Genomic DNA, 13,290 nt, shown 5'->3' with positions numbered 1-13,290 from the left:
CGCTTTAACCAGAACAGTTTGTATGATACATCCACCTAATATATAACATGGAAGCCTAGCTAACTGGACGTCCTCGCGATAACAGACAGGTCGACTAAAATTATTTCAATATATATGTCATGTGCGTGACTGTCCTTGCACCTAGGTATATGTATAACAGTAGGTTATTTATTATTAATTAGTCGTAAAAAAAATGTCAAACTACCTACAAGACAAATGCGACGAGATACCCTCTTTACAGTTTACACGCGATACGCTTATGATATGGACATTCATATTGTACTTACATCAGCACATTATATAATTATATGCACCACATGCGTGTTGGTCACTTGCCGCCAATGACACGACGGCTATAATACTTATTTCCGACCGGAAGAAATATTACGAACGTACAGTTGGTGGTAGTATTTGTGTACCCATTACCCATATATAATATATATGCGTATATAAGTACATACCGGATTCGGGTATTTTAAAATTTTTTTTTAAATAAATCACTGGTACAACACAATAACAATGATTATATTATTGCCCATGTGACGTCCACGATGGCAATTTCCGACAACGCGTATAAAAACGAAAAACTCACAGTACAACAATATTCTATTCACGACACATCATCGTCATCACCATGTTATTAATGCTAAACAGTGCAGGACGCTGCGGCCATAGTACTACAACAGTCGTGACGCTGTCGGTCGCCGTTCTACTGACCGTCGGACAAGTTCAAGTGAGTAAAATGTGTTATTATTATATTCTAATATTATGGACGTGTAATCGTGTATAATATTGCGTTATATTAAAATACAATGATAATAATATTGTTTTATCATGTACACACCGAAAGGAAAAACCGAGTAATTTCAATGATCGAGGAATTGTCCGCAATAAAATCTTTTGATCAGTTGATGTTTCATCATTTATAATAGTTTTTATACAGATTCTTACGTAACTCGCCACGAAACTAAATAATAATTGAAAAAAAATGAATTTTTATGTATCATTTACCTATACATCTTTCAATTTTCAAAACGCGTATTTTATGTTTACAGCATATAGTATATATTATTACCCTATTCATACATATACAATATCATACTGTGAAATATAATTACTACATATTTAAAATGTCATGATAACTCCTATAGACATCTTTCTTTTCATACAGTCTTAGAACCTTTTCAGTATTGTGAAATAAACTAAAATTACATATTCAATATCTATAATATGTCAATATAATCAGTAAAATTGTGACTTGAACAAAAAAAATAACGACAATCGACTAATAAGTATACATAACGTGGTAATATATATTACTCCCCTTGGGATAATAGCGAGAATCCTATTTTCATATATTTCGCGAGAAAATGAGATATGTTATATATTTTTCAAATGTAAAATATAAAAATAATATTTTAATTTCAAATAATGTATTATTGTAGGTAACCATAACACGGAACCCTGTATAGGCTATTTAGCTACATTGCTGTCAGGAGTAACGAACCCATTTTTTCCAATGTCTCATTCTCATATAACATTATTGCAATAATAATATAGTTTTTAGTCTTGATGACAAAATGTCATGTTGTATCATGAAATATTGTGTGTTTAAATATATTTTATAATATTTAAAAATATAATAATTATATCATCGTTATGCGATCCTAATCGTGACTCGGAACAATCGGGAGTTTCTGTTTTTCATTATTTCTCCGTGTGTATACGCAGATTATAGGTATTATATTTGTATCTATATGTGCCTACGACACATATACCAACGTAATATAATATTATGTGTATACATAATAATATGTTGAGTGTTGACGAGGGATATCTTTTTTTCGCTTCGTCCTTTGAACCTTTTATTTTTTTTACCGATTGACATTTTTCACGACGAATAACACGCGTGTTATGTAAATCGCTCCACGTTCCGTGGCAGTACCTATATCCTATATCTATACTGCGACAACAATATTGTTTCCGTATTATTTTTCACGCTTTAGCTCGAACGTTGAAAATTTCCTACTACGCGTCTCTTGCCAACCCTATTATATATAATTAGTCTGCAAAGTCTTGCAAAAACACAAACTTTTTTCCCCAATAAAAATATGAGTATAAAAAATTGTATTTATGCACGTTCATAATATTGTTATAGACTTATATTAAATCGTTTATACAACGTTACATTAGATGAAATTGTGTATGTATTATAGGACTTGCAGTTAAATACATAAAGCTTATTATATGTAGTTTTCAATAACTCAATTATAAATTGTATAAAAATATTGTAATATTTGTAAGTAAATTTATAATTTCCTATTCATTAATTTTCTCAAACTATCAATTTTCTTTTTTTTCAAATTTTTTCCAAGTTATAATACTGAATTCATATAAATATGTCTGAAAAATAATGTACTTACACACATATACGAATGAAGCGTTGGTCTTAAAAGCAAAATATGAACGGTATTTCTGGTATTTAACAGATTTATTAATCTACTGTCTCATCCACTTAATAAAATATTTTTTTTTTTTTTGTGAAGTAGATGTTTGCTTCATGAAAAGTATAAATATCGTAAGTAATACGGTTTTTACATAATACGGATGATCATTTTTGTTAATTTTGTATAATGGATAAATATTTTGTGCACTTTATGAAAAAAACATTTTTTTTAAAAATTCTGAACATAAAAATCAATAAATATTGGTTTATATCATAATTTTATTTTAATAAACATACATTCCCAAATTTTGGAAATCGTACACCTATTTCAAAAAAACAGCATATTATTAATCAACACAAATAATTATTTATTTTATATATTATTGTAATATAATTACAATTTATTTTTATTCTTATCAAAAAAAAAATTCTATATTTTATGTATAGTAATATTACTTAAAAACTTGTGCTATTTTTGAGCATAATATGTATGTAATTTAATAAATTGTTTAATTACAATCATAAATGAGTTATAACAATAATACTCTTTAATATAATTTTATTTATTATTGCAATTACTCGAGTTTTGCAGCTGCTGTATATAATATGCTAGTACGACATGACAGTTTTTTTAAATCATGCACATTTGCTATTTTGGCAACGATTAATTTCATTTTTATATGTGAGTTAAAAGTCCTTATCAACCCAAACTAACAGTTTCTGTTCATGAGAATAGAGATAATTTGTTATGTCTATACGCGTCTTCAATTGTTATAATGTTATAATCCGCTTATTTAAAACAATATACTTAGCAACTATGACTACTATGCAAAGTTTATATAATTTAATACAATACTTGTGATATTTAGAAGAATCGTCGTTCTTCTATCCACTTTCGATAAACCTATAAATTAAATACCAATTTTAAAAATGTGATAATTTATATTGAATAAATAAATATCAATAATATGCAGCTATGGTTCAAAGTGATGAATAGCTGTAAACAATTTATTCATTCATTTCATGGACAAATATATATATATATTTAAATTAAATAAATTAACATTTTCAAAAAAATTATTCACTAAATAGTATACAATTAAAAAACAGAAATTTGTATTCCCACAATAAGACACTAAAAAAAAAACCAGACTATAAATTATTATTGGTGCGGGTATTAAAGACTTTAAGTCCCTGCAGTCAACGCCAACCATAATAATATTTCAAAAATATCGTGCAGAACCTTAAGTGCAGAACGGTGGACCACTCCAGGCGTCATGGGGAGTTTGTCGACATAGCTGAACAGTGCAGTAACACGACTTCAGGCGACCGGCCGGCGGCGGTTGACGGCGATTATTCTACTTACACGTCCAGCAGCGACAACGATAGTCGGTGGAACGGAGACGGACGGCGGAACAACAATCGCGAGTTTAGCGTAAGCCGTCAAGACTTCAGCCATAACCGCGGGGGCGGCAGCGGCAGTTACGACCGCGACCCGCCGTCGTGCAGCGAAGTCCGACCGCAACAATATTCGGTGAGTGTGATATTTTTTTCATATTTTCTTTTATTTTACATCTATAGAATCGAAAGGCGTTTTAACTGCATAGCAGTAGATTTAGAATGGCAGGTGTGCGCGCTTTTCACACGCCCGAAAAATTAATGTGACGGAACGACGTTTATTTACTGTTTCTTATCGACAATGACGGCGTTGTGGTCCGTGGTGTATAATTACGAATCAAATACTTATTTTTATTTTTTTAAGTTTTTTTTCTGACTGGGGACATATTATTATAATACATATTTTCCTATAAATGGCAATACATGTATGTGGTTTGTGGTTTTATACTTGGAAATGTAATTTTTAAAACTCATTTGGTTTTACACTATCAGACAAAAAATGATTAAAAATGAAAATTATAAACTTAACATATAGTCCCTAAACTTTTTAAGTACTATCTTATACATTTTAGTTTATAGAAATGCTTTGTTCAGCCCAAGAACGCTCGAATGTTGTTACAATGCTGTTAATGTCTTACAGCTTAATTAAATTAAATTATAAATACTTTAGGTATATTATGTAAATAATTATACTTTAATAAAATAAATAATAAATCATTAACATTTCAAATGTCTATCATAAAATCAATTTTTTATTTTGAAGATTTACTTTATACCTATAAATTATAATTGAGGCATACATTTTACATGTATTTTTTTAAATTAAAAGGAAGCAACACCTAAAATTGTGATATGTATCTTATAAGTACAGTAATATAATATATTTACTCTGAGTAGTTCACCTTTGATTTCTTTATTGTTTTTACATTTTTAAGTAAAAAATACTTCTTTATTGCTATTTGAAAATATTCATAATTCGCTTACAAATCAAATATCGTGAAAAAACTAACGCTTAAACAAAGATAATGTTATTAAATTTAAGTTTGATTATAGATCAATTCAAACTTATATTAAAACTAATGGAACTAAACGTGAACTTCTGAAAGTATGAGTTTGCTATGATGTGTTTTTTTAAGATGGTAATGACAAATGTAGGTGTATCGCAATATAAATATAACATATATATTTAAAAAACAACTTAAGCCCCTATTAATTAATTTGGCCTATAAATCATGTCGTGCACAACTCATCTATTCATCTACTAGGCAAATTTTTGCATGGGCATTTAAACTAACAAAATATATATAATAATATTAAATAAAAACTTTGAGTGCAGTAGTACATTTTTATGGAATTACGTATAATTTTCTACTCGATATAAGGTGTAAAACAAAATTGAATGTTTATTATATTTCCCGGATCTATAAAACTATACTTAATCAATAATTATTCAGATTTATTCTGATGAAATATAATGCTAGTACCTAAAATTAGACTTCCGAGAATTGAGCCATAATATTTTTTTTTTATTTAATGAAACACGGTAATTGGGCCAACATATTTTATTACATTTTAGATTTTTATAAAATAATTTATAATTTATAATTTTTTATGCCGCTAAAGCATATACGAAACAACATTCCAAATGATCGTATACCTTATCAAAACAAATGAAATACCCGATAATATCATTATATAAAATTTTATAGAATTATAAGCTTCACAACAATGGCTATTATGCAATATTATTGTTATATCTATATATTGTATCATATAATTATGATTAGAAATCGAAAAATATATCTATCATGTAGCTTAAATATTTTTAATGTTTTTTCTCTCGCCCGGGTATTATATAGGGGAATCCAGGTAGCCGATCGAAAAACCATCGGCAAGGAAACTATCCAAGTGTCGATTACGATGCGGGACAATCCAATTTCAACCACAGACAACCACAGCCAACGAGACGATATCGCAGGGATGTTAGCAATGATAAAAATAAACGTCAAAAGGCGGCGGTAACTGGCAGTAATAGCAGATTGTTGGGGAACAATCGTTTCAGAAACTTGACGAAAATTGGAGGAAGTCAGTCGGGCAAAGGGACCTTCCTCGACAAAATGGACGCCGTAAGAGTATTTAACATAATATCATCAATGTTTCTGAATCTTTGTATCTTAATATGAAGGAGGTGACACATTAACACAAAGTATTCGAAGTCATCGATAAATGTTTGAAATCAAACGTCTCTAAATATTAATTATTATTTTAGAAACACCATATATTTCACCAACTATACATTCTAATAAAATATCATAATTCATAACCATAATAATAAATGATTTGTGTACAATATCAATTGCTACTTGACCTTAAAACATGCATAAATCGATACGTCATAATAATCAACATTGTCTATAACTGAATCAAATTGTGCATCTTGGAAATTTTTTTAGATACTACAAAATATACTTACTCATTTTTCACGTACTAAGAACTTAACAGTGTTTCTCACTATGTCATTAATTTTACAATTTTATTTAATAATTTTAGTAATCTTAAGATATGATTTTGAGAAATATGTTACCTTAAAAGCACGCCACACCACCCACGCCTTCGTATGCATCGTCTCCGTCTTAGTGTCTTACATACCTAAAATATATCAATTTTGAATTTGACCGAACCAATTTTGTTTTGTTATCTTATATATTGGGGTGAATTTATCTCTTATAACATGCAACTATATCATTACCATTGCTTTCAAACGGGTTTATAATTTTCGTACCAGTATATTATAATACGAATATATATACGTATATCATATTAACGCATACAGAAATATTTACTGCATCAGAATTCAGAATATTTAATATATAGTATATAATACCTACATATTATACATAATAACTAATAATATAATTTTTAAATTAGTATTTCTCAGATTTTTTTCTATATAAGTTTCTGTTTATGATCGTTGACTATAATATAATACGAAGTGCATAATGGATCATGTGTGGGTAATATTAGACCGTTTTTTCCCATCAATCCAAATAGAAGAGTACATTTGGAACGCGTGGGTATCCATAGACTATTATATATGTATAAAATGTACGCCCAATGTTATGCATCACTTCGGTTCCTTTCTGTTTGTCAAAAATGTCTTTTTTTAACGATCACCCTACTCAGCACAATATTTATACGTTTCGTATTCAATCATTTGACATATTAATAGTGAACCGATACATTACGAACTTTATTCTGTCACACATATGATATATTTATATATGAAAATATAATATAATCGTATAACATAGAAATAGTCAATAAAGAAATGTATAATTTTGTCCAGATTAAGAGAAATTAAGTTAAATCCAGATTATAAACTGTATTTTAGCCATAATATTTTATTAAGTCCTTGTAATTTTGTTCACATTATATTATTGAAAATTATAATATTTTTGTTTACAGTGTACAATACATTGCGTGTTCAATGAATTAGAAATGGTAAGTTATTTTTTTTCAAATCAATTCGTTTATCAAAAATACTGTTTGATTCAAATCAATATATTTTAATTTTATTTATACTAAAATATCTATTATGAATTATTTTGTGTGAAAATAAAATTATTTAATTTATTTATGACCATCAAAGCGTATTATAAAAGAAAGTTTATTATTTTTAACACTCGAACGATTACAATCCGTTATACTATCTATATTTATTATACAATATAGTAATTTAGAAATTGTTTATATTTGTCGGACAGTTAAACTCAAATTCTCGTCCGGACAAACATTCAATAGTAAATATAATGACCAATCAAATAAAAGACGTCGAACTGAAGGAATTCATACAGGACTCCATCGACGAATGTTTCGACGCCCTCGAGCTGGGTGAGTCTAATATAACTTTACAGATCGTTTGCAAAGAATATAATTTTATTATTAACATAAATTAATTTATCGTCACTACTGATTTCATTTACACAGACTCTCATAACAACAAATGTGAATTTTCAAAAAACTTTGCAGTGTGCATGGAGAATAAAGCTCAAAGAGTAAATATTTTAAACGACTACGATTTATATAGTTTAAAATTTAAATATAGTTCTACCAATGAGTGATATATATGAATATATGCTTACTCCATTTTTTTTCCTAACAGAATTGCGACGATTGGGATGAAAACTTGTCCACGAACAAAATTAACTCTGCCGGCTTGCAAGACGGAAACAACCAGCAAGACAAAAGAAAAGGATATTAAAAAAGTTTCTTCGTAGAATTAATATTAATGCCATTGATTAAGTTATTTAAACAATTTATTAAACGTTTAAAATTCGACATTATTCTGTTTATATACATAATAATAATATATATTGTGGTGCAAAACGAATTTCCCTCGAACGATTGACGCGTATACAGTCGCAATTCCCAACTTTCCAGCAGCTGCACTAGATAGCAGATAAGTAGCGTACTTTACATGCAAATACGCGTAATAAAATATTTTCAAATATACCTAGTTTCTAATCATATTCACAATGTTTATAAAAAATGCTTATAAATATTAAATACACAATCATATTCTTGATACAGAACATAAACGCTATTCATGCTATACGCTTAGAAAATTGATTACATTTTCCACTCAATATATGTGTGATATTGAGTGGCTATGCCTATAAATAAAGTTGTCGAAACATAAGCAAAACATTATTCCCAATTACAGTTTACTTACTAAAAAATTTGTTTAAATTAAAATATAACTTGAATCAGTTTTATAAATTATGGTACGATATGAGTACGTAAATTTTCAAGAATTTTTTTTTTTTTTTTACATGACTATAAAATATGATTTCAAATTTTATTTTATTAATTATATTGAGTAAACTATTTGACTATTGACATTTACGTTTCACACAATACAAGTTCATATTTTTGTATTTTCAATATTTTCATATTTCATTTCTCATCATAATTTATAATGTTTGTATACTTATCCTTACCGTCTCCGTCGGTATTATATTTTATGATAGTGTTTCACTCAATTCGTCGCGTTTAATATATCATATTTTAGCTATAAATAATCACTTGAACATAATGTATAATATAATTCTCGTGCAACGTGTAGCGTTTATACGATCAGCGTTTTAAAACTTTTTTATCCTTAAAACCCTTTATATTGATGTCCACTTTTATTTTTTTCTATATTACAAACATTTTTTTGCCCACTAGCCGCTAAAAATACTGAAGCTTTGTGGAACCCTGGGATTCCACGGAACACAATTTAAGAAACGCTATGCTTATTATTCAATATACTCATCTATATGAACGAATCTTTTTTGAAAAAATATATTTTAACGATTTCATTATTCGTAATTCTGTAATAATGTATTCATATTACACTCTGAATACAAAAAAAAAAAACAATAATTTTTTTGTGTAAACAATTTTTATTATTTTGAAAATAATAAAAAAACGAGGCTTCCATGAATCTTTTATATTTTATAAAAATTAAATGATTAAAAAAATATCATTCAAAATGACACCAAATTTTCAACAAAAAAAAAATGTATTAAAAAAAATCTAGTTTTTAAGAAAGTCGAACACGTCGACAACAGTGATGTCCGTGAGCCCATTGCACTATGAGTAGTAGGAATTTCCAGCCCTCGCATTATCACGTATCTCTCCTTGGTCCTTACGTTAAAATTAACTTGTTCGACGTCTTCAAATAAGAAGGAAAGGTTTTGAGCCCATGGACATGGTCTGACGAAGAGATCTTAAACTTAAACAACTTAAAGTGAACAACAAAAATGACTTGCCGGCTAAGAGCATTGAAATGAAAAGTATAATCTTTAGAGACCTCATTGGGTGGCGAAATACTCCAAGAACCCGCACCATGCCAACGACAACGTGTTTTTCCGTGACGAGGAAATACGCAAAACGAGTTGTCTTGGGTATGTGATTCGTTTATATAAGTTTAACGTACTTCTATACGCTGCGGAAAAATTCATCGTTAGCTTTATGCGAGTTGTCCGAGTGCTGCACACGGATCAAGCCAATCACACAGCTCTCCAAAACTGTTCTTTACCTCAATGCGTTTAGCATTTTCGTCGTTCACCATAATCTCATTTTTGCCTCGTGACCGTGATCAATTTACAATCAGACTTTCCTTTATCGGAAGGATGATGGTCTGAAGTGAATCGAAAGTGATCCGTCTAAGCGCACGATTAACAAACTGAAAACAATAAATATTCCACCTGGCACCGACCACCAGAATCTCTTAATCATCGTCTTCAACAGTTTCTTCTTTATCGGTATTCATAATAATGGTCGTAATAATGTTTTCGATGATCTCATCGAAAACAGTTATTAGTTCATTATTTTCGTTTTCTGCCATCATTACGTAATACGTAGTGTATAATGCATATATTATCAAACTGACAAATTGAACTTTAAATTTCAAATGGACTTAATTCGAATATTGCTCGACACCGTAGCCGATAAATTCGAAAATCTCCCAAACGTGGGTACACCATCATTTATAAGATATTACCATAGAGTATACTTTATGGTTATTACTAGCCAGCAAGTACGTTCATCATTCTAATTGGTAGAATTTCGCCCCATTTATCTTTTCAAAGTCTATTATTATTGATATATTACCTACGTAGGTATAATATTATTATGATAGTTTAACGAGGATATCAAGTATTTTGATTTGTATTATAATATTATACCTACTGTAATAATTTCGTAAGTACTTATTTTAGCCTTTAGATGGTATTTTTTTAATATAATATTTTACTTCTTTCAAGTTCCAATGTACGTCTATAGAATATAGACTACATATAATTTCCACTAAAAAAAAGGTTTTTTTAAAATTATTTTGCGTTTAATATTATAATGACAAACAATCAATATAAAGTAATATATTTTGAAATGTCTTTATTTTATCATACGATTTTCTATTTTTTTTTTTTTTTTTTGTTTAAGATTTATCAAATAATTAAAAATATAAATAGAACGCAAGTAGTACGAAATAGCCTATTGATCGTCTCTCGCAAATCCTTTAAATCGTATTTACCTGCCCGCTCTAAATATTATTATTTATTTATTATTTTAGAGTTATAGATTCATCACTCCGTGGTGAATGTATTGATTTGTGTTTTTTTTTTCTGCAATCTTTGGAGTAGTAATAGAGCTTTGACTTCAGCCCCTCTTTAAAAAGGAAAATGAATCTAGTTGGTACTTTGGGGTAAAATATTTTCAGTAGTTTTCAAAAACGTCAGAAAAAACTCTAAAAAGTAACGGAAAAACGGGAATTTTTACGCATAATCAGTTTTTGACAAAATCGAATTTTATTTTACCCTAACTCAAAAACCATTGTAAATACTTGAAATTTTCAACAAATGTTTATATTAGCGTTATCTAATTACAATTAAATTTTCAAAATATTTTGACTTTTTTTAAGCTAATTATAGACAATTGAAATTTTCAATTTTTCTAAGTTATTTTTTTTTTTTTTGAAATGCCTGTATAAAAAATTTGGCAATCCAAAAAATCTTTAAAATGTAATACAGTAGGCGCCGCTTATAAGATTCACTACTTTAACACATATTACATACTTATTATTAAATAAATTTAATATTCCTGATAAAAAAAACTAAAATTATAATAGGTAAATATTACATATAAAAATATTATAAAAATTATACATTAATAAAAAATTATAAAAGATGTATGTATAATGTATTTATTATTTATTTTGAAAAATTATTTTTGAAAAAAATTTATAATTTTAGTTTGTTTTTCATTTTGTTCTAATATTCCAAAAATATACTGTTCGTAATCAACACTAATATTATTTAATTTTTCAATATCAGTTTATTTCTAAATTATAACCAAAAAAGTTTATTTTCTACTATTTATTTTACGAAATTTGAGTCTTATAACCGATTTTTTTTAATGTATTTTGATACGTCCGGACCGTTCCAGACGATTTTAAGTCTAATAAGCGACTGAACTTTATATCTGTGAGTCTTATAAGCGGCGTCTACTGTACAAGGTTTATTATAAGTTGTACTTATTGTAGTAAAAAAAAAAATCAAAATTTTTCACAATTTTCACAGTCACAATTTTTGTTTATAAGCATTTAAAGTTCAAATGTTTACAAAATATATCAAAATTGCGAAAATTTGAAAGGAATTTAGAAGTTATAAAATTCGTAAAATTGTTGTGATTAATACCTACGGTTAAAAAGAAACCAATAAAAGGTTATCCATAAGTTTTGCTTCAAGTAACTGTAAAAAAAAAATGCTAGCGTCAATAGCTAAAGAAAAATTTTTATGAGTGTATAAAATTTAATTTTTTACGAAATCGAGTAAAATAACGATGTATTACAGTTTAAATATAGGTAATAATATAATATATCCTACTAATTATTATCCTAGACTGACAAATCAACTCCGTTCAGAATCGTTTTTCGTATACAATGATACCTGTCATTGCAATCAAATTTAACACATCCATTATAATAGTGACCCGCTTGCCTCCCCTTTTTATTTTTTAAAGTAGCCTTCGGCTAATGTTATGTTAATAGGTTCATATTGATAACATTAATTGTGTAAATATATACTTAATCATATATAAATAGAATAATACTAATAATAATAAAATAAATGAAATTAATTATTATAAAATACTATGTTTATTCATAGGTATGATTATTAGTTAGTATATGATATATAGGTATATATATCACTCCAAACATTTTACCTATTTATTATTTGTCAAACCTTACAAATTACATAAAAATGTTGAAGATAATTATGTGTATTTATGATATGTACCCCCACGGTCATCGACAAAAACCTATATGCAATATGCCGATATAATATACCCATTCTCTGTTCAATAGATTGACATATATGACAGTATTGACAGCCTACCAATTATAAAATGTCTGTAAAAAAATAGTAGATATGTTCTTAATTAATAGTTAGTAATTACTTAAATAATTATTGTTTAGAATTTTTGACGAAGCTTTTATTTTTACCTAATTATTGAGAAAAAACATCAATTATTTCACAGGTCTAAAAATAACTCCAAAAAAAATAAAAATATTTTAAAAATGTTTTATCATATTGTATCAAAATGCTTCTATAGACAAATATTTGATAAAAAGTATAATAGGTAAAATAATATACAATTATTGGTTTTTAAATAACAAACAAAATAAGAAAAAAATATCTCGTCGAAAACAGGTTTTGTGTACAAATTACATTCATCCTTCATTTTTTGTAAAATTATTTTGAGAAGTAATGGGAATTTTCAATTCAAACATTTCAAAAGTTACAACTAGATCATGCAAATGATAAAATAAAAAAAATATTATCTCATCGCCATATCATTGTTATCTATACAATTACTATCAATGATCTTAGTACGTG

The 13,290-nt window shown here is 27.7% G+C and overlaps 1 protein-coding gene across 1 annotated transcript; it reads left to right on the top strand.

Moving 5' to 3' along the window:
- The first annotated feature begins 609 nt into the window (after window positions 1-609).
- On the top strand, window positions 610-8,549 carry LOC113549219. The gene is made up of 7 exons (XM_026950415.1): window positions 610-733; window positions 3,687-3,980; window positions 5,704-5,970; window positions 7,310-7,345; window positions 7,609-7,735; window positions 7,832-7,899; window positions 8,007-8,549. Exons 1-7 carry the CDS (start codon window positions 635-637, stop codon window positions 8,103-8,105), a joined length of 990 nt encoding a protein of 329 aa, XP_026806216.1. The 5' UTR covers window positions 610-634; the 3' UTR covers window positions 8,106-8,549.
- The last annotated feature ends 4,741 nt before the right edge of the window (window positions 8,550-13,290 follow it).

Source organism: Rhopalosiphum maidis, chromosome 1, assembly GCF_003676215.2.
Source record: "Rhopalosiphum maidis isolate BTI-1 chromosome 1, ASM367621v3, whole genome shotgun sequence".
Classification (NCBI taxonomy): Eukaryota; Metazoa; Arthropoda; class Insecta; order Hemiptera; family Aphididae; genus Rhopalosiphum; species Rhopalosiphum maidis.
Note: the sequence above shows the minus strand (reverse complement) of the source record. Positions and strands in the feature narration are given on the sequence as shown.

Coding starts and splice junctions, on each gene's coding strand:
- LOC113549219 (XM_026950415.1), top strand. CDS start 635: ATGTTATTAATGCTAAACAGTGCAGGACGCTGCGGCCATAGTACTACA. Junction 3,981..5,703: donor TCCGACCGCAACAATATTCG/GTGAGTGTGATA, acceptor GGTATTATATAG/GGGAATCCAGGTAGCCGATC. Junction 7,346..7,608: donor TGTTCAATGAATTAGAAATG/GTAAGTTATTTT, acceptor TTTGTCGGACAG/TTAAACTCAAATTCTCGTCC.